Below are 27,027 nucleotides of genomic sequence, written 5' to 3'. Positions count from 1 at the left end.
AATTTAAGATTGCCACCTGTCCGCCATTTTGTTTCCCGATCAGACTCAAAATTTAATTTAAATAAATTTAATAGTTTGAGTGATATCTCTCCATTTTTGGGGTATTTTTTTCAAGAAATAGCGATAGCGATGTTTGACTGTCAGAATCAAATATTTCCGTCCGTCTGCCATTCTATTTCCCTATCAGACTCACAATTCGTTGGGAACAATTACAATTGTAGTAAAGGGACTAAGGGGAACATTTATATGTGAATTGTTTCGAAATATGTGAGGTCTTCCTGTATACGGGCAAAATGTCTTCATGTCAATTTGACCTGAAAAAAAATGACCTGAAATTGACCTGAAAATGACCTGAATTTGACCTGAATTGACCTGAAGAAATTTTGCCTGTGTAGGATCGGGCGATTTCATAGACGAACCCATGGGGAATTGATATTAATCACAGTCTTTATAATACTACCCATCTGACAGTATACCATATTTTCAGAGTTTCGGGGACTACACTTTCAAACTAAAGATTTGGTTCGCATGTTCTATAAACAGCTATGACCACATGGGTATAGTGCATGTCTGTATGTTTTGGCTGCGGTATGTTCGTGTTTATACATGTATGACAGCTTATACTAACAGTATTTACTTGACTCCACATTGTTTCCTTAAACAGCATCTACTTATTCTTGTAAATTATGTTGGTGTCCTGCGAACACATCGACAATGGATTCTGTTTATAGGGCATTTGGGAGCCCTTGGGAGCCCGATGTATCCCTTTGCATGTTGTCTAAAAGGTGACTTCAAGTGGCCCCCTGAAGAATCGGAGATTTTCTTTCCATGTCTTCTATTCAGGGGGCATTAATCAGACAAAAATGTATCTTCTGTCCCCATTGCAACACTTCGGGTCTTTAATCTTTCTTTTATTTCCTCGCTGTTTTTTCTTTCTGTGCTTTGTTATCTTCTGTAGGTTTCTGTTTGATATCCGTTCTCATATGACCCTGACTATTGCGATGACGGTCACATTATACTGACAACGGGCTACGACTAACCTGATCAATTATAATCAAGTCTTTTCAACAAATCGTGATTTAAAAACGTACAATAAAAATAACGGGAGGCCAAGAGGACTTGCATCGCTCACCTTGATTATTTCAGTAAGCATGGATGATTACTCTTATCTAAATTATAATGCAAAAAAAATTGAGCTACATCTCAACAATGATACAAACGAAACGTGGACCAAATTTTTTGTCATTCTTTAAGAAGAAAAAGCATTTAAACGTTTTATGCTATATTTCCTCCTATTGGGCACGCCCCTCAAAGCCAGGAGAGCCACGCCATCTGTTTATATAACATCAAAATATATCCTGGACGAGTAGCGGTTAAAGGATTAAACCCATTTTCCCATATTCAGCCCCACGAGGGCCTGACCCAAAACTTACACAAAATTGGTTCCTCTTTACCCAAGGATGCTCCAGACCAAATTATTTCATTCCTATAGAAGAAGGATTTTTAAGATCTTGCTATATCTACCCTATTGAATCCCATCCTCAAAGGCCTCTGGAGTCTCAGACCCGCCATTTATACAATATGTAGTCCCCTTTCCACAAGGATGCCTCAGATCAAATTTGATTAAAATCCACTCAGTCGTTTATAACAAGTACCGTTTTATAGGAAAAGTTGACGAACGGACGACGGGCTATGACATAAGCTCACCGACCATTTGGGCTAGTTGAGCTAATAATATACTTAATATCGAAGATGTGAAATTTGAAAACAGAACACGATGAAGTGCTTTGCCTATCAATAGTACATTACAAAGTATGCCAAATTAATGAATGTACATGTACGTCCTACGATTTCATAAAGTCTGGCCCCGGGTTTCACCAACGTTAACTTAAAGTTCCAATAATGTAGCATTATCAAATTTAAAGCCAAAACCTTTATTTTTACATTTTAAAATTAGAGGACGCAATAGAACGTGATGGAACCTGGTTTTATTTCGTTGTCAAGCGTATATACGTCGACACATCTTACGGGCATGCACGTAGTTGATCTTAGTCAAAGCATTAAATCTTTCGTTAAACATAAATTGTTGTCCATCGTAGTTGTAAACATTGTTTGAACTTCAAACAACCAATGATATAACCTTGGCTCGCCCAAATATTTCCGACATATTCAAAATATTTCTATCTCAAAACAGTTTCTTCGGGTTTGAAAGTATGGTTTATGTAAGGATTTTCGAAACAAAACCAATGACTGTTTGTATACATGTATGTGACGTTCCGATGACTAGTACAGTCTGATGAAGGTGACTGTGTACATTACCGTAATCGTCATCCAAACCACAGGCGCTTGCATAGAAAACGTGATTTTCAATTTTTTTTATTTGACAACTTAACAGCTTAAAAGATTACACATACCACTGTCAAATAAAAAAAAAAAAAAAAAAAAAATCACATTTTCTATGCAAGCGCCTGTGATCCAAACGTCACGTATAAACAGCCGTTGGTTGTACATGTATTATGAAAATCCTTACGTATTCAAAATACCTTTTACGGTCAGATTGGATGCTAAGACATTTGTGTGACTATACATATAGTTTATATACGTATGTGGACTTACCGTAATTGACCCTACTTTGCCGTAGTTGACTGTACTGACATCACATCACGATTTACACTCACGGTTTTATACTACGGACGGATAGAGTCAAACTGGGAACTGGGCTTTTTCCTACTTCGAAAATATTGCATCCTACTTCAACTAAGCTGACTATGCGGTGAACTTCTGTACGTTCAAATGAACTACTGTCTCCCAAGTGCGTGACTGAGATATGAAAATGAAATTAACTGCAACTAGATAAATATAAAATAATTATACCGACATATTCTACTGCCTCTAAATATGACGGAGAATGTGTATTGGACGGCTGAATCGGCCCACCCTGATTTTCTCCCTGGTAGCATTTGTTGTCAAAAGCATCACAATATCCCCGATCAAGTGGAAGGAATCATTTTCCATTTCTCTATGTATATTTTCCGTTTTGGGTGGTTTTATTATTTTTACAGTTTAACTGTATGCATTTATACTATAAAAAACATATTTTTGTAAGATAGAACATCAGAGATGACCATTAATACAATTTGTAATTTTTAAAGTACTTTTTCGAGAAATAGATTGAATTTTACCACAGGGGGTAGGCGCGGACCTGCGTCACAAAAAAAATAAAAACATGAAAAAAATAATGATAAGTTAAAAAAAAAATTACAGAACCCTTTCAGGTGGTGCTGCTTTTATAGTGTTTGCTGATTCATTTTAGTGTCTAAAATGAAATGTTCTTGATATTAGTCTACCATGATATCAAACCTAAAATTAGAATGGACTGTGGGCCACCATGCATCACCTCCTTTGTTTGCATAAATTCTGCCTTTTTGAATCTTATTCGGCGTTTACCTATCAGTCAGTAGGTCGGTATGATTAATAGAGCGGTAATGTTTTGTGTTACAAGCCCCTGTACATACTCCAACGTAACTGTTGGGTAGTTTACGCAATACTAAAGAAATTTTTGAAAGTGACCCAGACACAATGTATTTCGTGACGTTGACCTACTGATCGAGCTTCAGGATAGCTGAAACAAAAAACAGGGCGATTTTTTTACTTATCGACGTTAAAGGAAGGTAGGTGAAATTATTGGCGGTATGCTATGCTCGTGTTTGAAATATTGTTGGAAAAGGAACAAGATCTTTTACATAACTTTAATTCCCTAACATGCTTTATACACACTAGGATAAAACAATTGAAACAAGAGCTTAATTCGTGTGATAGGCCTATGTTTAGAGACACGCATTCTTGGTGTATTGACTGCAAAACATATTGGATTATCAGACCAAAGCATTCGTTTACTGCACACACCCTGGTAAGTACGGTATTTAATATAAAGGGGATGGATTATCAGAGACGATTATGTCAACATTCTTATCAAAATGCATCTCTTCAGTAGGCATATGAGATGGTGTTCATCAGATTGGATATGTCCATGAACCATTATGACACAGGATACCGGCGATTTAAAAATAAGAAACATTTGTTCTTAGCTGCAAGCTATAAAATTCACATATTCTATGACATCCTGCACATAATGCCAAATAGGACATTGGATGCGAAATTCGTTCTCCACGACTTCAGTATATATTAATTTAACCGAGAACATAGTTAAAACGTAAGTATGCACGTTAGTCAACCAAACTTTCATCTCATTCAAAGTCACTGCGTTGAGAAACAATACCACTCCATAGACTCGGTAAACTTTTGTAAACAAAATATTAATGAATGTCATTTAAAGGACATTATTGTATGGCAAGCCAAGTTGTCATTTATTCGCGGAGCAATGTCGATCCAGTATTTTACCAAATTATATAAGATATCTTCTATGTTTATTAAATATCTTATTTCAAAAAGTTTATAAGATATCTTGTATGATATATAAGATATCTTATATCTTTTATTATATATCTTATAAAATATATAAGATATCTTATAAACTTTTCTTTATGAACTATCTTATAAAGTATATAAGATATCTCATAAAAGATATAAGATATCTTATATAATTAGTGTATAAGATATCTTATAAAGAACGAGACTCTCGTGAGACCGACAAAACCTAAAAGTTCGAGAACGACTGCTCCCCCTGTAAGGTAGCTTCCGTTTTGTTGGAAGGCACGCGGAACATACACAATCAACCCTCTGTCGCGATCACGATTGGCTAGGAACGGAGCAGATATGGCAATTATAAATCTGTTTCAAACCATTATACGTAGTTTCAGCTTCATCTCGGCTCGTTAATCGAGTGGAAGAAAGTTCATTATCTCAAATTCAAATCTCGTTCTTTCTCAGATATCTTATAATCGAATTATATATCTGATATAATGTCCTTTATATATCATATATAATATATCTCATTTGATATACAAGATATTTATATCTTATATATTTTGTATATCTTGTATATTATATAATATATCATATCTTTTATGAGATATCTTAAAGATATATTATATATTAGATAAGATATCTTATAAAGAAAAGTATATAAGATTTCTCATTTATTATATAAGATATCTTGTAGAGTTTGGTAAAATCCTGGACCAACGTTGCTCCGTGAATAAATGACAACTTGGCTGGCCATATTATTGAAGTTTACTTTTAAGGGGAAAACAACTCAATATCATGTTCTAAATATTGTGTCGTTTTCAGTTGAAACACTTAATTCTAATAACAAGTGACATAAACATTTTATACCGCGATTTCAGTGATATGTTTACAAACGTACATGGGAAATGTTGACGAAATATAAACAAACTGGACGTCCCTGGTCTTGTATATATTGTGATGATTCGCTTGCCTCTACTTAGAGACTCACAGTGTGGTTTTTGAAAGCTCCCAAGAGCGTACCGTTCAGACTATTCTCTATCGAAAAGTTTTAACCCATTTCCTGTTCATGGATGGTACATTTCGTATTTGAAATGATATGATAGGAAGTTTGACATAGACATTTGCAAATTACCTCTAATATCTAAATTGCATGTCTTACAGATCCTTCATTATGTCGTATCTCTATGTAACGTCGTAAGATTATTTCAAGTCGGATGCATCAACAAGGCTGTTATATAGATATTCTCTATAGAAAAGCCTCACACACAAAGATTTTAAATCTAATCAAATGATCATTGGTATCTATTTTAGATCTAAACAACTTTCAAATGATTACATTATGTTATTCGATTCTAAATACCAATCTACACGATTTTGGTATTATCAAGACAAGTACTAAACAAGATATTTTTTTCCAGAGCATCAAGATGGATAATGCGGCAGACCTTAGCTACCTGCATACCCCGGCTGTTGAACCCTTCAACTGCACAACAGTTGTCAGGGTGGCTAGCGAGAATGCTCGTTTACGTCCAGACCAGGAGATATTTATTCATCGCGAACTGGATGGATCACGTTTCAGTCTGACCAATGCCAGTTTGTATCAACAGGCTGCCCATCTGGGGAGGTACTTAGTGTCACAAGGAATTAAGAAAGGCGACATAGTGGCCATCGTGGGTCCGAACACCCTCGAGATGGTTGTAGGAATGTTAGGAATCCTTACAGCTGGGGCTGTTGTCTTGAATTGCACCATTAACATGAAAACAGCCCTAGATGTGAAGAATCTGTTTCAGCTCACCGACGCAAAGTGTATTTTAGTGGACCCTGGAAAGAACAACTCTCTTCTGGATCCTGTGAAGGCAATGCTTGATATTTGCAATGTGCAAAAGGATGACAGGAAAGAAGATGGTCTGATTAAGGTGATCTTTCTCCACAAAACTGATGTGGAGGGTTTCACGATGACGGACACCCTCCATACAATACTATCACAGGATATGAAAAAGGTTGACCTTCCAATTACTTATCCAGACGATCCTGCTATAATGTTCACAACGTCCGGAAGCACAGGGTTTCCAAAAATGGTTCTCCATTCCCATTTCAGCGTTTCGAGTTACCCCTTCTCTTGGACCCCTACTTCGGTGGATTATGAAATCATAATGTACAACGACCGTCCGTTCAGTTGGGGTGGAGGATCTCCCATCCAAAATATTCTCAGGAGCATGACAAGGGTTTTTATGGATGTAGCGATAACCATGAGCGGCAAGAATGCAGATTTTCTTTGGCAAGTGGTAAAAGAAGAACGATGTACGGATGCCCTATTCTTCACTTATATAATGCAGGACCTCCTCGGGTTACCACCGACTGTCACAGAAGATGGCTTCAGACTCCAACATGTAGGTACTGGAGGACAAATTATTGATGATTTCTATACACAAATCACAAACCGATTCTGTCACTCACTCATAGTTGTGTACGGAACGACGGAATGCATCCCTGTCGCCTGGAACGGACCCGTGACGCAAGGCGACAATCTACCAGCTGGAGACGTTGGACGACCATATTATGGTGTGGAAATACGGGTAGTCGACGCTCAAGGGACAACTATGCCCTTGGAAACCGTGGGTAAGGTTCAGGTCCGCTCACCGTACTCGATGGAATGTTACTTTGGCAACGAAAAGTTGACAAAGGTATACATTTATTGACGACAGGTGGTTAAGAACAGGCGATGTCTGTAATATTCCAAAGAAGAGTCACCTCGTTATCCATGGAAGAGGAATCTGAAGCCATATCTAGAGGAACGCGCAAAGTTTACCCAGCTATGTTGGAGCATCTGGTCAAACAGATGGAGTCGGTTAAGGATGTTTGTGTCGTAACTGTCCCAGACAAGAGACTGTACGAGGAAGTATGTGTATGATTTACATCGTCAGGGAAAATTACAGGAGATGATGTACAACAGTTTGTTTTGTCAGCAGACCCTTTTCAAAACAAGCACCGCTGATAGCCTTGGAGAAATGCCAACTTATTTCTTGCTGTTTGAAGAATTCCCCAAATTAGCCAACGGAAAAACAAACAAAAGAGCTGTTGCAATGGAAGCTACTCTGAGGTTAGGTTTAACTGAAGTGCGTGAACAGGTCATGGCTTGATTGTTATAATAACCAGTGATGACGTTTATTCAAAACTGATGAACTTGAGTAAAGATCAGTATTGTACGTATATCGTTTTTTTTTCTCAGATCTTTAACTATAGTTTAGCTTTTAGCCTTAAATCATTTTAACAAGTATTGATGTAAGAAGTGTAACGCATTTTCACTTGTTTCAACCATAAGCATATTACAACAAAATCTGGTATAGGTTGCTTTTACCGATAATCGCTGAAAACCTATTATTAACTTTTTGTCCGGCACAATTTGGCAATCTAATCTAGTTGGCGTTAAAGGGTTGTAAACCCGTATGTATTAATACGGCGTACAAACGAAGCACTGAAGCTAGTGTAATGAGAACTGATGTATTTATCAGCCCTGATATTTGATTGACTCGTTCTGACATATAATTAAATCTAGCAAACGTACTTACACAGATCTGTATGACTTATCCGGATTCATGCAGGCTATTTTACTAGGAAATCCCGTGTATCGTAACGCTGCCTCGATGGAGGGAAGAAGACTTTATTTTGTAAAATGGTGATATATTGACTTATTTTGATAAAATTCCTGTATATAAATACATTTTCAGTATGTTAAGCGTAGACTACCCAAGCGAAATTCAATTAGCACATTATATATACCTTTCTCTATCCTCGAAGTTTTGCAAAATATTGATATTTTGGTCAGCAGGAAATACTGATGATATGTGGTAATTAGTATTGGTCCGTCACAGCCAGTTTTGATATACTCGACCATAATAATGATATTTGCTGTATTTGAAACTAATATAAATATGGAAATATATCTGTAACAATAATAATCATTAAAATTGATACACTTTGTCTTGGGGTTTGACTTTTGATACATTTGATAACGTATATCATTCATAGATTCTACTTGTAAAAGTGAACATTTAGTTGGACTCCCACCACCGACGCTCAGTGACTGATCATCACTGTGGACCCCCCCCCCCCCCCCCCCCCCCCCCAATCCCATCCTGAGAGTGCCCCTCAATCCCATCCTGAGAGTGCCCCTCCATCCCATCCTGAGAGAGTAACGAGCTAGGGGTCGAAACACACGATGAAGGATGGCCTCGGCTGCAGCATAGCTACATATAGGTAATTATTTATATGGCAATCTAACCATTTTGTCCCTTTAAAGGGCCTGTTTCCAAAATGGCCCCTTCTCTGATTCAAATTTCCTGTTGGTGGTGCATTGCCCATGCCGTTGTGGTCACAAATCTATAAAGTATAAAGATTTAGGCCACTTGGTTTGTTTTTTATGGCTCCTCAAAGTTGTACCTTTCAGAAGCTGTCTAAGTGTTGATAAAATGTGCATGTTATGTAAAATATTAATGAAAATCTAATCAAATGATGGTCACCGTAAAGAATACATTGATGGCATGATTGTGACAAAAAAAAAATCATGTTTCCATAGCGCCATTTGGCTGTTTTATGGAAGAAACAATCTCAAAAATTCCATTTTGGATGATAACATTTTAGACACAAAAACTGTGTTTTTTTAGAGAATACACCCTTTTATGGGCGTTGGATGCAAACCAATGTTTATCCTATTAAAGAGTACGTAATATGCTATTGATGAGAGGAAAAATCATCAACATGTAAGTGGTGGAACATTTCAAATCTTGGGTTGAATTAGCCTATGGTTGAATTGCCGATTTTCGACTTTCTTTAGATAATTAACAAAAACACGAGAGTATTTGCTCGGAATGTTGAGAATATGTACACAGATATGAAAAAAAGTGAGACAAACACTTTTTCATCAAAAAAAAAACCAAGATGGCTACTTCACAAGTCCCCGTGGTTGAAGACAAATAGACAGAACAACAAACAAAACAGAGCCACAACGCTTTGGAGACGGGACAATCAAACAAGGAAAGTGAGACAAGAATAGCTAGAGTCGAGTCAATGATTCCGTAAACGTATAGACAAAGACAAGAAGATACGGATAAATGTACAAGGCCACACGATAGAAATTCAAAAGAGGACAACTTGAGATAGAACAGTATTTATGTATCAGGGTGTCCTCAGTGTAAATCTTTATATCGATACTGTTTATTTAGTCGTTAGATATCATAAAACTGTCATGAAAATATCCGCTCTGATATTCAATATAAAATTTTGTATATAATAAGCTATATAATAGGGTTTCAGACAAGGTTGTTACTCATTTCCCCGTTTTCTTTCAATTTACAACCACATTCAGGCGGCGATATGAGAACGTTCCACCACATGGAATTAGCTGATTTTTGGTACACATATGAAACAAGTAAAGCTCTATCCGATTTTGTGATGGAAATTTGCATCCAAAACTATATAACGGGAGAAAATTGCAATTTTATGGCATTTTTCTTCATAATTGTGTCTCTGCAAGTGCATTTTCATCCGAGAAAATTTTTGTTTTATGTTTAATGAATAAACACGATGTTTTGGAAATATTTATCAAAAGAAATTTATACTATGTTGCGAATTACAATTTCGAGATAACCTTCTTTTATTTACGACCTTATGTCTTTGATGCTCAAAATGACAACTTTATAAAAATACATTTTCACTGACATTATGAAATCTGGGTGTCGGAAAGGTGTAAAATTATTCTTCGGAAAAGAAAAAAACTGTAGTTGAGCTAGATAAGAAATTATACGGGGGCAGGCTCATATGGAGAATTGGGCAGGCTCATATGGAGAATTAACATTACTGGAAACAGGCCCTTTGTAAAACAGACATATTGTTGATATCGATACAGTAAATGAGTTGAAAAGCATCAAACTTACCGCAAGCTGGCACCTTCTTCCGCCATTATCGGACTTTTAGTGTTCCCATATCTGTTACAGGTCACTCGTTTCCCCCCACTGTATGTACATGCATTGGATATCTTTGGCACATTATTTTTTATATCTTGTTATATGTCCATTGACGAATCCATGTCAGTTATATATGAACAACTCATCATTTCTCTTCTTTTCCTTTCTACCCGTTATTCCACTTAATCTCTAAAGTATTTGACAACATGTGGACCTTCATTGTACATCTAAGATCTAAGAAGAACTTTCTGAAACAAATTTCATCTGTAATAATCCAATATGGGTGCTTGTCCCGATCAGACTCAAAAGTGAATGGCACAACTAGGGACCAAGGGGATCCTAAATGTGAGGTTTAAGGAATATCCTTCTCGTACTTTTTCAGGAAATACCGACAACAAACTTTGACTGTCAGAATCTAAGATTGCCACCTGTCCGCCATTTTGTTTTCCCGATCAGACTCAAAATTTAATTGTCCGCAACTAGCATAGAGATAAAACGGAACCAACATTTGCAGTTTGAGTGATATCTCTCCATTTTTTGGGTATTTTTTTTTCAAGAAATAGCGATAGCAATGTTTGACTGTCAGAATCAAACATTTCCGTCCGTCTGCCATTCTATTTCCCTATCAGACTCACAATTCGTTGGGAACAATTAGTAAAGGGACTAAGTGGAACATTTATATGTGAATTGTTTCGAAATATGTGAGGTCTTCCTGTATACGGGCAAAATGTCTTCATATCAATTTGACCTGAAAAAATGACCTGATATTGACCTGAAATTAACCTGAAAATGACCTGAATTTAACCTGAATTGACATGAAGACATTTTGCCTGTGTAGGGTCGGGCGATTTCATAGACGAACCCATGGGGAATTGAAATTAATCACAGTCTTTATAATACTACCCATCTGACAGTATACCATATGTTCAGAGTTTCGGGGACTACACTTTCAAACTAAAGATTTGGTTCGCATGTTCTATAAACAGCTATGACCACATGAGTATAGTGCATGTCTGTATGTTTTGGCTGCGGTATGTTCGTGTTTATACATGTAAGACAGCTTATACTAACAGTATTTACTTGACTCCATATTGTTTCCTTAAACAGCATCTACTTATTCTTGTAAATTATGTTGGTGTCCTGCGAACACATCGACAATGGATTCTGTTCATAGGGCATTTGGGAGCCCTTGGGAGCCCGATGTATCCCTTTGCATGTTGTCTAAAAGGTGACTTCAAGTGGCCCCCTGAAGAATCGGGGATTTTCTTTCCATGTCTTCTATTCAGGGGGCATTAATCAGACAAAAATATATCTTCTGTTCCCAATACAACACTTCGGGTCTTTAATCTTTCCTTTCTTTCCTCGCTGTTCTGTTTTCTGTGCTTTGTTATCTTCTGAAGGTTTCTGTTTGATATCCGTTCTCATATGACCTCATTATACTGACAACGGGCTACGACTAACCTAATCAATTATAATCAAGTCGTTTCAACAAATCGTGATTTTAAAACGTACAATAAAAATAACGGAAGGCCAAGAGGACCTGCATCGCCCACCTTGATATAATACCTTGATATAAGTTATAGTGCAAAAAATGTCAACATTTTGAGCTACATCTCAACAATGATACAAACGAAACGTGGACCAAATCTTTTGTCATTCTTAAAGAAGAAAAGGTATTTAAAAGTTTTATGCTATATTTCTCCTATTGGGCACGCCCCTCAAAGCCAGGAGAGCCACACCATCTGTATGTCGAATTAATGAATGTACATGTACGTCCTACGATTTCATAAAGTCTGGCCCAGGGCTTCCCCAACGTTAACTTAAAGTTCCAATAATTTAGCATTATCAAAGCCAAAACCTTCATTTTTATATTTTAAAATTAGAAGACGCAATAGAACGTTGATGGAACCTGGTTCTATGTATTTTTTTTATTTCGTTGTCAATCGTATATACGTCGACACATCTTACGGGCATGCACGTAGTTGATCTTAGTCAAAGCATTAAATCTTTCGTTAAACATAAATTGTTGTCCATCGCAGTTGTAAACATTGTTTGAACTTCAAGCAACCCATGATATAACCTTGGCTCGCCCAAATATTTCCGACATATTCAAAATATTTCTATCTCAAAACAGTTTCTTCGGGTTTGAAAGTATGGTTTATGTAAGGATTTTCGAAACAAAACCAATGAATGTTTGTATACATGTATGTGACGTTCCGATGACTAGTACAGTCTGATGAAGGTGACTGTGTACATTACCGTAATCGTCATCCAAACCACAGGCGCTTGCATAGAAAACGTGATTTTCAATTTTTTTTATTTGACAACTTAACAGCTTAACAGATTACACATACCACTGTCAAATAAAAAAAAATAAATAAAAAAAATCACATTTTCTATGCAAGCGCCTGTGATCCAAACGTCACGTATAAACAGCCGTTGGTTGTACATGTATTATGAAAATCCTTACATATTCAAAATACCTTTTACGGTCAGATTGGATGCTAAGACATTTGTGTGACTATACATATAGTTTATATACGTATGTGGACTTACCGTAATTTGCCCTACTTTGCCGTAGTTGACTGTACTGACATCACATCACGATTTACACTCACGGTTTTATACTACGGACGAATAGAGTCAAACTGGGAACTGGGCTTTTTCCTACTTCGAAAATATTGCATCCTACTTCAACTAAGCTGACTATGCGGTGAACTTCTGTACGTTCAAATGAACTACTGTCTCCCAAGTGCGTGACTGAGATATGAAAATGAAATTAACTGCAACTAGATAAATATAAAATAATTATACCGACATATTCTACTGCCTCTAAATATGACGGAGAAGGTGTATTGGACGGCTGAACCGGCCCACGCTGATTTTCTCCCTGGTAGCATTTGTTGTCAAAAGCATCACGATATCCCCGATCAAGTGGAAGGAATCATTTTCCATTTCTCTATGTATATTTTCCGTTTTGGGTGGTTTTATTATTTTTACAGTTTTAACTGTATGCATTTATACTATAAAAACATATTTTTGTAAGATAGAACATCAGAGATGACCATTAATACAATTTGTAATTTATAAAGTACTTTTTCGAGAAATATATTGAATTTTACCACAGGGGGAAGGCACGGACCTACGTCAGAAAAAAAAAATAAAAACATAAAAAAGATAATGATAAGATAAAAAAAAATAGCCTATACCGAGTATGGCCCGTCCCACGACTACAATCAAGGATATATAGTCGTGGGACGGGTCATACTCGGGATAGGCGCCTACCCTTTGGATTTAACAGAGATAGTACACTTTTTTTACAGAAACCTTTCAGGTGGTGCTGCTGTTATAGTGTTTGTTGATTCATTTTAGATTTTAGTGTCTAAAATGAAATGTTCTTGATATTAGTCTACCATGATATCAAACCTAAAATTAGAATGGACTGTGGGCCACCATGCATCACCTCCTTTGTTTGCATAAATTCTGCCTTTTTGAATCTTATTCGGCGTTTACCTATCAGTCAGTAGGTCGGTATGATTAATAGAGCGGTAATGTTTTGTGTTACAAGCCCCTGTACATACTCCAACGTAACTGTTGGGTAGTTTACGCAATACTAAAGAAATTTTTGAAAGTGACCCAGACACAATGTATTTCGTGACATTGACCTACTGATCGAGCTTCAGGATAGCTGAAACAAAAAACAGGGCGATTTTTTTACTTATCGACGTTATAGGAAGGTAGGTGAAATTATTGGCGGTATGCTATGCTCGTGTTTGAAATATTGTTGGAAAAGGAACAAGATCTTTTACATAACTTTAATTCCCTAACATGCTTTATACACACTAGGATAAAACAATTGAAACAAGAGCTTAATTCGTGTGATAGGCCTATGTTTAGAGACACGCATTCTTGGTGTATTGACTGCAAAACATATTGGATTATCAGACCAAAGCATTCGTTTACTGCACACACCCTGGTAAGTACGGTATTTAATATAAAGGGGATGGATTATCAGAGACGATTATGTCAACATTCTTATTAAAATGCATCTCTTCAGTAGGCATATGAGATGGTGTTCATCAGATTGGATATGTCCATGAACCATTATGACACAGGATACCGGCGATTTAAAAATAAGAAACATTTGTTCTTAGCTGCAAGCTATAAAATTCACATATTCTATGACATCCTGCACATAATGCCAAATAGGACATTGGATGCGAAATTCGTTCTCCACGACTTCAGTATATATTAATTTAACCGAGAACATAGTTAAAACGTAAGTATGCACGTTAGTCAACCAAACTTTCATCTCATTCAAAGTCACTGCGTTGAGAAACAATACCACTCCATAGACTCGGTAAAATTTTGTAAACAAAATATTAATGAATGTCATTTAAAGGACATTATTGTATGGCAAGCCAAGTTGTCATTTATTCGCGGAGCAATGTCGATCCAGTATTTTACCAAATTATATAAGATATCTTCTATGTTTATTAAATATCTTATTTCAAAAAGTTTATAAGATATCTTGTATGATATATAAGATATCTTATATCTTTTATTATATCTTATAAAATGTATAAGATATCTTATAAACTTTTCTTTATGAAATATCTTATAAAGTATATAAGATATCTCATAAAAGATATAAGATATCTTATATAATTAGTGTATAAGATATCTTATAAAGAACGAGACTCTCGTGAGACCGACAAAACCTAAAAGTTCGAGAACGACTTCTCCCCCTGTAAGGTAGCTTCCGTTTTGTTGGAAGGCACGCGGAACATACACAATCAACCCTCTGTCGCGATCACGATTGGCTAGGAACGGAGCAGATATGGCAATTATAAATCTGTTTCAAACCATTATACGTAGTTTCAGCTTCATCTCGGCTCGTTAATCGAGTGGAAGAAAGTTCATTATCTCAAATTCAAATCTCGTTCTTTCTCAGATATCTTATAATCGAATTATATATCTGATATAATGTCCTTTATATATCATATATAATATATCTCATTTGATATACAAGATATTTATATCTTATATATTTTGTATATCTTGTATATTATATAATATATCATATCTTTTATGAGATATCTTAAAGATATATTATATATTAGATAAGATATCTTATAAAGAAAAGTATATAAGATTTCTCATTTATTATATAAGATATCTTGTAGAGTTTGGTAAAATCCTGGACCAACGTTGCTCCGTGAATAAATGACAACTTGGCTGGCCATATTATTGAAGTTAACTTTTAAGGGGAAAACAACTCAATATCATGTTCTAAATATTGTGTCGTTTTCAGTTGAAACACTTAATTCTAATAACAAGTGACATAAACATTTTATACCGCGATTTCAGTGATATGTTTACAAACGTACATGGGAAATGTTGACGAAATATAAACAAACTGGACGTCCCTCACTCCCTGGTCTTGTATATATTGTGATGATTCGTTTGCCTCTACTTAGAGACTCACAGTGTGGTTTTTGAAAGCTCCCAAGAGCGTACCGTTCAGACTATTCTCTTTCGAAAAGTTTTAACCCATTTCCTGTTCATGGATGGTACATTTCGTATTTGAAATGATATGATAGGAAGTTTGACATAGACATTTGCAAATTACCTCTAATATCTAAATTGTATGTCTTACAGATCCTTCATTATGTCGTATCTCTATGTAACGTCGTAAGATTATTTCAAGTCGGATGCATCAGCAAGGCTGTTATATAGATATTCTCTATAGAAAAGCCTCACACACAAAGATTTTAAATCTAATCAAATGATCATTGGTATCTATTTTAGATCTAAACAACTTTCAAATGATTAAATTATGTTATTCGATTCTAAATACCAATCTATACAGGAGTTCATCATGCGCTCGAAAGATCATACAGTTATTGGGTAGAAGACGTAACATATTACCATAACAAAATGGTTATTTTAGAGAGAGCAACCTATTAATCTACACGATTTTGGTATTATCAAGACAAGTACTAAACAAGATATTTTTTTTCCAGAGCATCAAGATGGATAATGCGGCATACCTTAGCTACCTGCATACCCCGGCTGTTGAACCCTTCAACTGCACAACAGTTGTCAGGGTGGCTAGCGAGAATGCTCGTTTACGTCCAGACCAGGAGATATTTATTCATCGCGAACTGGATGGATCACGTTTCAGTCTGACCAATGCCAGTTTGTATCAACAGGCTGCCCATCTGGGGAGGTACTTAGTGTCACAAGGAATTAAGAAAGGCGACATAGTGGCCATCGTGGGTCCGAACACCCTCGAGATGGTTGTAGGAATGTTAGGAATCCTTACAGCTGGGGCTGTTGTCTTGAATTGCACCATTAACATGAAAACAGCCCTAGATGTGAAGAATCTGTTTCAGCTCACCGACGCAAAGTGTATTTTAGTGGACCCTGGAAAGAACAACTCTCTTCTGGATCCTGTGAAGGCAATGCTTGATAATTGCAATGTGCAAAAGGATGACAGGAAAGAAGATGGTCTGATTAAGGTGATCTTTCTCCACAAAACTGATGTGGAGGGTTTCACGATGACGGACACCCTCCATACAATACTATCACAGGATATGAAAAAGGTTGACCTTCCAATTACTTATCCAGACGATCCTGCTATAATGTTCACAACTTCCGGAAGCACAGGGTTTCCAAAAATGGTTCTCCATTCCCATTTCAGCGTTTCGAGTTACCCCTTCTCTTGGACCCCTACTTCGGTGGATTATGAAATCATAATGTACAACGACCGTCCGTTCAGTTGGGTTGGAGGATCTCCCATCCTGTATATTCTCAGGAGCATGACAAGGGTTTTTATGGATGTAGCGATAACCATGAGCGGCAAGAATGCAGATTTTCTTTGGCAAGTGGTAAAAGAAGAACGATGTACGGATGCCCTATTCTTCACTTATATAATGCAGGACCTCCTCGGGTTACCACCGACTGTCACAGAAGATGGCTTCAGACTCCAACATGTAGGTACTGGAGGACAAATTATTGATGATTTCTATACACAAATCACAAACCGATTCTGTCACTCACTCATAGTTGTGTACGGAACGACGGAATGCATCCCTGTCGCCTGGAACGGACCCGTGACGCAAGGCGACAATCTACCAGCTGGAGACGTTGGACGACCATATTATGGTGTGGAAATACGGGTAGTCGACGCTCAAGAGACGACTGTGCCCTTGGAAACCGTGGGTAAGGTTCAGGTCCGCTCACCATACTCGATGAAATGTTACTTTGGCAACGAAAAGTTGACAAAGGATGTATTCACTGACGACAGGTGGTTCAGAACAGGCGATGTCGGTAAAATTTCAAAGAAAGGTCACCTCATTATCCTTGGAAGGGAATCTGAAGCCATATCTAGAGGAACACGCAAAGTTTACCCAGCTTTGTTGGAGCATCTGGTCAAACAGATGGAGTCGGTTAAGGATGTTTGCATCGTACCTGTCCCGGACAAGAGACTTTACGAGGAGATATGTGTATGCTTTACATCCTCTGGGAAAGTCACAAGAGATGATGTACAACAGTTTTGTCAGCAGACCCTTTTCAAAGAAAGCACCGTTGACAGCCTTGGAGAAATGCCAACTTATTTCTTGCTGTTTGAAGAATTCCCCAAATTAGCCAACGGAAAAACAAACAAAAGAGCTGTTGCAATGGAAGCTACTCTGAGGTTAGGTTTAACTGAAGTGCGTGAACAGGTCATGGCTTGATTGTTATAATAACCAGTGATGACGTTTATTCAAAACTGATGAACTTGAGTAAAGATCAGTATTGTACGTATATCGGTTTTTTTCTCAGATCTTTAACTATAGTTTAGCTTTTAGCCTTAAATCATTTTAACAAGTATTGATGTAAGAAGTGTAACGCATTTTCACTTGTTTCAACCATAAGCATATTACAACAAAATCTGGTATAGGTTGCTTTTACCGATAATCGCTGAAAACCTATTATTAACTTTTTGTCCGGCACAATTTGGCAATCTAATCTAGTTGGCGTTAAAGGGTTGTAAACCCGTATGTATTAATACGGCGTACAAACGAAGCACTGAAGCTAGTGTAATGAGAACTGATGTATTTATCAGCCCTGATATTTGATTGACTCGTTCTGACATATAATTAAATCTAGCAAACGTACTTACACAGATCTGTATGACTTATCCGGATTCATGCAGGCTATTTTACTAGGAAATCCCGTGTATCGTAACGCTGCCTCGATGGAGGGAAGAAGATTTTATTTTGTAAAATGGTGATATATTGACTTATTTTGATAAAATTCCTGTATATAAATACATTTTCAGTATGTTAAGCGTAGACTACCCAAGCGAAATTCAATTAGCACATTATATATACCTTTCTCTATCCTCGAAGTTTTGCAAAATATTGATATTTTGGTCAGCAGGAAATACTGATGATATGTGGTAATTAGTATTGGTCCGTCACAGCCAGTTTTGATATACTCGACCATAATAATGATATTTGCTGTATTTGAAACTAATATAAATATGGAAATATATCTGTAACAATAATAATCATTAAAATTGATACACTTTGTCTTGGGGTTTGACTTTTGATACATTTGATAACGTATATCATTCATAGATTCTACTTGTAAAAGTGAACATTTAGTTGGACTCCCACCACCGACGCTCAGTGACTGATCATCACTGTGGACCCCCCCCCCCTCCCCCCCCCCCCCCCAATCCCATCCTGAGAGTGCCCCTCAATCCCATCCTGAGAGTGCCCCTCCATCCCATCCTGAGAGAGTAACGAGCTAGGGGTCGAAACACACGATGAAGGATGGCCTCGGCTGCAGCATAGCTACATATAGGTAATTATTTATATGGCAATCTAACCATTTTGTCCCTTTAAAGGGCCTGTTTCCAAAATGGCCCCTTCTCTGATTCAAATTTCCTGTTGGTGGTGCATTGCCCATGCCGTTGTGGTCACAAATCTATAAAGTATAAAGATTTAGGCCACTTGGTTTGTTTTTTATGGCTCCTCAAAGTTGTACCTTTCAGAAGCTGTCTAAGTGTTGATAAAATGTGCATGTTATGTAAAATATTAATGAAAATCTAATCAAATGATGGTCACCGTAAAGAATACATTCATGGCATGATTGTGACAAAAAAAATCATGTTTCCATAGCGCCATTTGGCTGTTTTATGGAAGAAACAATCTCAAAAATTCCATTTTGGATGATAACATTTTAGACACAAAAACTGTGTTTTTTAGAGAATACACCCTTTTATGGGCGTTGGATGCAAACCAATGTTTATCCTATTAAAGAGTACGTAATATGCTATTGATGAGAGGAAAAATCATCAACATGTAAGTGGTGGAACATTTCAAATCTTGGGTTGAATTAGCCTATGGTTGAATTGCCGATTTTCGACTTTCTTTAGATAATTAACAAAAACACGAGAGTATTTGCTCGGAATGTTGAGAATATGTACACAGATATGAAAAAAAGTGAGACAAACACTTTTTCATCAAAAAAACCAAGATGGCTACTTCACAAGTCCCCGTGGTTGAAGACAAATAGACAGAACAACAAACAAAACAGAGCCACAACGCTTTGGAGACGGGACAATCAAACAAGGAAAGTGAGACAAGAATAGCTAGAGTCGAGTCAATGATTCCGTAAACGTATAGACAAAGACAAGAAGATACGGATAAATGTACAAGGCCACACGATCAGAAAATTCAAAAGAGGACAACTTGAGATAGAACAGTATTCATGTATCAGGGTGTCCTCAGTGTAAATCTTTATATCGATACTGTTTATTTAGTCGTTAGATATCATAAAACTGTCATGAAAATATCCGCTCTGATATTCAATATAAAATTTTGTATATAATAAGCTATATAATAGGGTTTCAGACAAGGTTGTTACTCATTTCCCGTTTTCTTTCAATTTACAACCACATTCAGGCGGCGATATGAGAACGTTCCACCACATGGAATTAGCTGATTTTTGGTACACATATGAAACAAGTAAAGCTCTATCCGATTTTGTGATGGAAATTTGCATCCAAAACTACATAACGGGAGAAAATTGCAATTTTATGGCATTTTTCTTCATAATTGTGTCTCTGCAAGTGCATTTTCATCCGAGAAAATTTTTGTTTTATGTTTTATGAATAAACACGATGTTTTGGAAATATTTATCAAAAGAAATTTATACTATGTTGCGAATTACAATTTCGAGATAACCTTCTTTTATTTACGACCTTATGTCTTTGATACTCAAAATGACAACTTTATAAAAATACATTTTCACTGACATTATGAAATCTGGGTGTCGGAAAGGTGTAAAATTATTCTTCGGAAAAGAAAAAAACTGTAGTTGAGCTAGATAAGAAATTATACGGGGGCAGGCTCATATGGAGAATTGGGCAGGCTCATATGGAGAATTAACATTACTGGAAACAGGCCCTTTGTAAAACAGACATATTGTTGATATCGATACAGTAAATGAGTTGAAAAGCATCAAACTTACCGCAAGCTGGCACCTTCTTCCGCCATTATCGGACTTTTAGTGTTCCCATATCTGTTACAGGTCACTCGTTTCCCCCCACTGTATGTACATGCATTGGATATCTTTGGCACATTATTTTTTATATCTTGTTATATGTCCATTGACGAATCCATGTCAGTTATATATGAACAACTCATCTTTTCTCTTCTTTTCCTTTCTACCCGTTATTCCACTTAATCTCTAAAGTATTTGACAACATGTGGACCTTCATTGTACATCTAAGATCTAAGAAGAACTTTCTGAAACAAATTTCATCTGTAATAATCCAATATGGGTGCTTGTCCCGATCAGAATCAAAAGTGAATGGCACAACTAGGGACCAAGGGGATCCTAAATGTGAGGTTTAAGGAATATCCTTCTCGTACTTTTTCAGGAAATACCGACAACAAACTTTGACTGTCAGAATCTAAGATTGCCACCTGTCCGCCATTTTGTTTTCCCGATCAGACTCAAAATTTAATTGTCCGCAACTAGCATAGAGATAAAACGGAACCAACATTTGCAGTTTGAGTGATATCTCTCCATTTTTTGGGTATTTTTTTCAAGAAATAGCGATAGCAATGTTTGACTGTCAGAATCAAACATTTCCGTCCGTCTGCCATTCTATTTCCCTATCAGACTCACAATTCGTTGGGAACAATTAGTAAAGGGACTAAGTGGAACATTTATATGTGAATTGTTTCGAAATATGTGAGGTCTTCCTGTATACGGGCAAAATGTCTTCATATCAATTTGACCTGAAAAAATGACCTGATATTGACCTGAAATTAACCTGAAAATGACCTGAATTTAACCTGAATTGACATGAAGACATTTTGCCTGTGTAGGGTCGGGCGATTTCATAGACGAACCCATGGGGAATTGAAATTAATCACAGTCTTTATAATACTACCCATCTGACAGTATACCATATTTTCAGAGTTTCGGGGACTACACTTTCAAACTAAAGATTTGGTTCGCATGTTCTATAAACAGCTATGACCACATGAGTATAGTGCATGTCTGTATGTTTTGGCTGCGGTATGTTCGTGTTTATACATGTAAGACAGCTTATACTAACAGTATTTACTTGACTCCATATTGTTTCCTTAAACAGCATCTACTTATTCTTGTAAATTATGTTGGTGTCCTGCGAACACATCGACAATGGATTCTGTTCATAGGGCATTTGGGAGCCCTTGGGAGCCCGATGTATCCCTTTGCATGTTGTCTAAAAGGTGACTTCAAGTGGCCCCCTGAAGAATCGGAGATTTTCTTTCCATGTCTTCTATTCAGGGGGCATTAATCAGACAAAAATGTATCTTCTGTCCCCATTGCAACACTTCGGGTCTTTAATCTTTCCTTTCTTTCCACGCTGTTTTTTCTTTCTGTGCTTTGTTATCTTCTGTAGGTTTCTGTTTGATATCCGTTCTCATATGACCCTGACTATTGCGATGACGGTCACATTATACTGACAACGGGCTACGACTAACCTGATCAATTATAATCAAGTCTTTTCAACAAATCGTGATTTTAAAACGTACAATAAAAATAACGGGACGCCAAGAGGACCTGCATCGCTCACCTTGATTATTTCAGTAAGCATGGATGATTACTCTTATCTAAATTATAATGCAAAAAAAAAAGAAAAAAAGAGCTACATCTCAACAATGATACAAACGAAACGTGGACCAAATTTTTTGTCATTCTTAAAGAAGAAAAAGTATTTAAAAGTTTTATGCTATATTTCTCCTATTGGGTACGCCCCTCAAAGCCAGGAGAGCCACGCCATCTGTTTATATAACATCAAAATATATCCTGGACGAGTAGCGGTTAAAGGATTAAACCCATTTTCCCATATTCAGCCCCACGAGGGTCTGACCCAAAACTTACACAAAGTTGGTTCCTCTTTACCCAAGGATGCTCCAGACCAAATTATTTCATTCCTATAGAAGAAGGATTTTTAAGATCTTGCTATATCTACCCTATTGAATCCCATCCTCAAAGGCCTCTGGAGTCTCAGACCCGCCATTTATACAATATGTAGTCCCCTTTCCACAAGGATGCCTCAGAACAAATTTGATTAAAATCCACTCAGTCGTTTATAACAAGTATCGTTTTATAGGAAAAGTTGACGAACGGACGACGGGCTATGACATAAGCTCACCGACCATTTGGGCTAGTTGAGCTAATAATATACTTAATATCGAAGATGTGAAATTTGAAAACAGAACACGATGAAGTGCTTTGCCTATCAATAGTACATTACAAAGTATGCCAAATTAATGAATGTACATGTACGTCCTAAGATTTCATAAAGTCTGGCCCCGGGTTTCACCAACGTTAACTTAAAGTTCCAATAATGTAGCATTATCAAATTTAAAGCCAAAACCTTTATTTTTACATTTTAAAATTAGAGGACGCAATAGAACGTTGATGGACCTGGTTCTATGTATTTTTTTTATTTCGTTGTCAAGCGTATATACGTCGACACATCTTACGGGCATGCACGTTGTTGATCTTAGTCAAAGCATTAAATCTTTCGTTAAACATAAATTGTTGTCCATCGTAGTTGTAAACATTGTTTGAACTTCAAACAACCAATGATATAACCTTGGCTCGCCCAAATATTTCCGACATATTCAAAATATTTCTATCTCAAAACAGTTTCTTCGGGTTTGAAAGTATGGTTTATGTAAGGATTTTCGAAACAAAACCAATGAATGTTTGTATACATGTATGTGACGTTCCGATGACTAGTACAGTCTGATGAAGGTGACTGTGTACATTACCGTAATCGTCATCCAAACCACAGGCGCTTGCATAGAAAACGTGATTTTCAATTTTTTTTATTTGACAACTTAACAGCTTAACAGATTACACATACCACTGTCAAATAAAAAAAAATAAATAAAAAAATCACATTTTCTATGCAAGCGCCTGTGATCCAAACGTCACGTATAAACAGCCGTTGGTTGTACATGTATTATCAAAATCCTTACATATTCAAAATACCTTTTACGGTCAGATTGGATGCTAAGACATTTGTGTGACTATACATATAGTTTATATACGTATGTGGACTTACCGTAATTTGCCCTACTTGGTCGTAGTTGACTGTACTGACATCACATCACGATTTACACTCACGGTTTTATACTACGGACGAATAGAGTCAAACTGGGAACTGGGCTTTTTCCTACTTCGAAAATATTGCATCCTACTTCAACTAAGCTGACTATGCGGTGAACTTCTGTACGTTCAAATGAACTACTGTCTCCCAAGTGCGTGACTGAGATATGAAAATGAAATTAACTGCAACTAGATAAATATAAAATAATTATACCGACATATTCTACTGCCTCTAAATATGACGGAGAAGGTGTATTGGACGGCTGAATCGGCCCACCCTGATTTTCTCCCTGGTAGCATTTGTTGTCAAAAGCATCACAATATCCCCGATCAAGTGGAAGGAATCATTTTCCATTTCTCTATGTATATTTTCCGTTTTGGGTGGTTTTATTATTTTTACAGTTTTAACTGTATGCATTTATACTATAAAAACATATTTTTGTAAGATAGAACAACAGAGATAAAGTACTTTTTCGAGAAATATATTGAATTTTACCACAGGGGGAAGGCGCGGACCTACGTCAGAAAAAAAATAAAAACATAAAAAAAATAATAAGATAAAAAAAAAATCGCCTATCCCGAGTATGGCCCGTCCCACGACTACAATCAAGGATATGTAGTCGTGGGACGGGTCATACTCAACAGAGGCGCCTACCCCCTGTGGATTTAACAGAGATAGTACACTTTTTTTTTACAGAAACCTTTCAGGTGGTGCTGCTTTTATAGTGTTTGCTGATTCATTTTAGTGTCTAAAATGAAATGTTCTTGATATTAGTCTACCATGATATCAAACCTAAAATTAGAATGGACTGTGGGCCACCATGCATCACTTCCTTTGTTTGCATAAATTCTGCCTTTTTAAATCTTATTCGGCGTTTACATATCAGTCAGTAGGTCGGTATGATTAATAGAGCGGTAATGTTTTGTGCTACAAGCCCCTGTACATACTCCAACGTAACTGTTGGGTAGATTACGCAATACTAAAGAAATTTTTGAAAGTGACCCAGATACAATGTATTTCGTGGCGTTGACCTACTGATCCAGCTTCAGGATAGCTGAAACAAAAAACAGGGCGATTTCTTTACTTATCGACGTTATATGAAGGTAGGTGAAATTATTGGCGGTATGCTATGCTCGTGTTTGAAATATTGTTGGAAAAGGAACAAGATCTTTAACTCGTATTCGGTGTGATATGTTTAGAGGGGCGCATTTCTTGGTGCATTGACTGCGATAACATGTTATATCATTAGACACAAAATTTGCTTAGTCTGCATATGCACATAACCTAGTATGTACAGTATATATTTATTATGTAAAGGGGGTTAACTTTCGGTAGAATAACACTCATATCTCTGTTGGCTATCTAATTTAATTAATTTATATAACTTTAGTTCCCTAACATGCTTTATACACACTAGGATAAAACAATTAATTGAAACAAGAGCTTAATTCGTGTGATAGGCCTATGTTTAGAGACACGTATTCTTGGTGTATTGACTGCAAAACATATTGGATCATCAGACCAAAGCATTCGTTTACTGCACACACCCTGGTAAGTACGGTATTTAATATAAAGGGGATGGATTATCAGAGACGATTATGTCAACATTCTTATCAAAATGCATCTCTTCAGTAGGCATACGAGATGGTGTTTATCAGATTGGATATGTCCATGAACCATTATGACACAGAATACCGGCGATTGAAAAATAAGAAACATGTAAATTTGTTCTTAGCTGCAAGCTATAAAATTCACATATTCTATGACATCCTGCACATAATGCCAAATAGGACATTGGATGCGAAATTCGTTCTCCACGACTTCAGTATATATTAGTTTAACCGAGAACATAGTTAAAACTTAAGTATGCACGTTAGTCAACCAAACTTTCATCTCATTCAAAGTCACTGCGTTGAGAAACAATACCACTCCATAGACTCGGTAAACTTTTGTAAACAAAATATTAATGAATGTCATTTTAAGGACATTATTGAATGGCAAGCCAAGTTGTCATTTATTCGCGGAGCAATGTTGATCCAGTATTTTACCAAATTATATAAGATATCTTCTATGTTTATTAAATATCTTATTTCAAAAAGTTTATAAGATATCTTGTATAATATATAAGATATCTCATAAAAGATATAAGATATCTTATATCTTTTATTATATATCTTATAAAATATATAAGATATCTTATAAACTTTTCTTTATGAAATATCTTATAAAGTATATAATATATCTCATAAAAGATATAAGATATCTTATATAATTAGTGTATAAGATATCTTATATAGAACGAGACTCTCGTGAGACCGACAAAACCTAAAAGTTCGAGAATGACTGCTCCCTCTGTAAGTTAGCTTCCGTTTTGTTGGAAGGTTCGCGGAACATACACAATCAACCCTCTGTCGCGATCACGATTGGCTAGGAACGGAGCAGATATGGCAATTATAAATCTGTTTCAAACCATTATACGTAGTTTCAGCTTCATCTCGGCTCCTTAATCGAGTGGAAGAAAGTTCATTATCTCAAATTCAAATCTCGTTCTTTCTCAGATACCTTATAATCGAATTATATATCTGATATAATGTCCTTTATATATTATATATAATATATCTCATTTGATATACAAGATATTTATATCTTATATATTTTGTATATCTTGTATATTATATAATATATCATATCTTTTATGAGATATCTTAAAGATATCTTATATATTATATAAGATATCTTATAAAGAAAAGTATGTAAGATTTCTCATTTATTATATAAGATATCTTGTAGAGTTTGTAAGATATCTTATATAACTATATAAGATATCTTATATAATTTGGTAAAATCCTGGACCAACGTTGCTCCGTGAATAAATTACAACTTGGCTGGCCATATTATTGAAGTTTACTTTTAAGGGGAAAACAACTCAATATCATGTTCTAAATATTGTGTCGT

The 27,027-nt window shown here is 36.3% G+C and overlaps 2 protein-coding genes across 2 annotated transcripts; both read left to right on the top strand.

Moving 5' to 3' along the window:
* The first annotated feature begins 5,855 nt into the window (after positions 1-5,855).
* On the top strand, positions 5,856-7,127 carry LOC117318108 (acetyl-coenzyme A synthetase-like). The gene has a single exon (XM_033873110.1). It carries the CDS (start codon positions 5,856-5,858, stop codon positions 7,125-7,127), a length of 1,272 nt encoding a protein of 423 aa, XP_033729001.1.
* A 62-nt stretch (positions 7,128-7,189) lies between these two features.
* On the top strand, positions 7,190-18,133 carry LOC117318107 (long-chain-fatty-acid--CoA ligase FadD13-like). The gene is made up of 2 exons (XM_033873109.1): positions 7,190-7,327; positions 16,418-18,133. Exons 1-2 carry the CDS (start codon positions 7,190-7,192, stop codon positions 18,131-18,133), a joined length of 1,854 nt encoding a protein of 617 aa, XP_033729000.1.
* Positions 18,134-27,027: the final 8,894 nt, after the last annotated feature.

This window comes from Pecten maximus, chromosome 19 (assembly GCF_902652985.1).
Source record: "Pecten maximus chromosome 19, xPecMax1.1, whole genome shotgun sequence".
NCBI classification, from domain to species: Eukaryota; Metazoa; Mollusca; class Bivalvia; order Pectinida; family Pectinidae; genus Pecten; species Pecten maximus.
This window is presented reverse-complemented; position numbering and strand designations above follow the sequence as displayed.

Coding starts and splice junctions, on each gene's coding strand:
- LOC117318107 (XM_033873109.1), top strand. CDS start 7,190: ATGGAAGAGGAATCTGAAGCCATATCTAGAGGAACGCGCAAAGTTTAC. Junction 7,328..16,417: donor ACAAGAGACTGTACGAGGAA/GTATGTGTATGA, acceptor TTTTTTTTCCAG/AGCATCAAGATGGATAATGC.
- LOC117318108 (XM_033873110.1), top strand. CDS start 5,856: ATGGATAATGCGGCAGACCTTAGCTACCTGCATACCCCGGCTGTTGAA.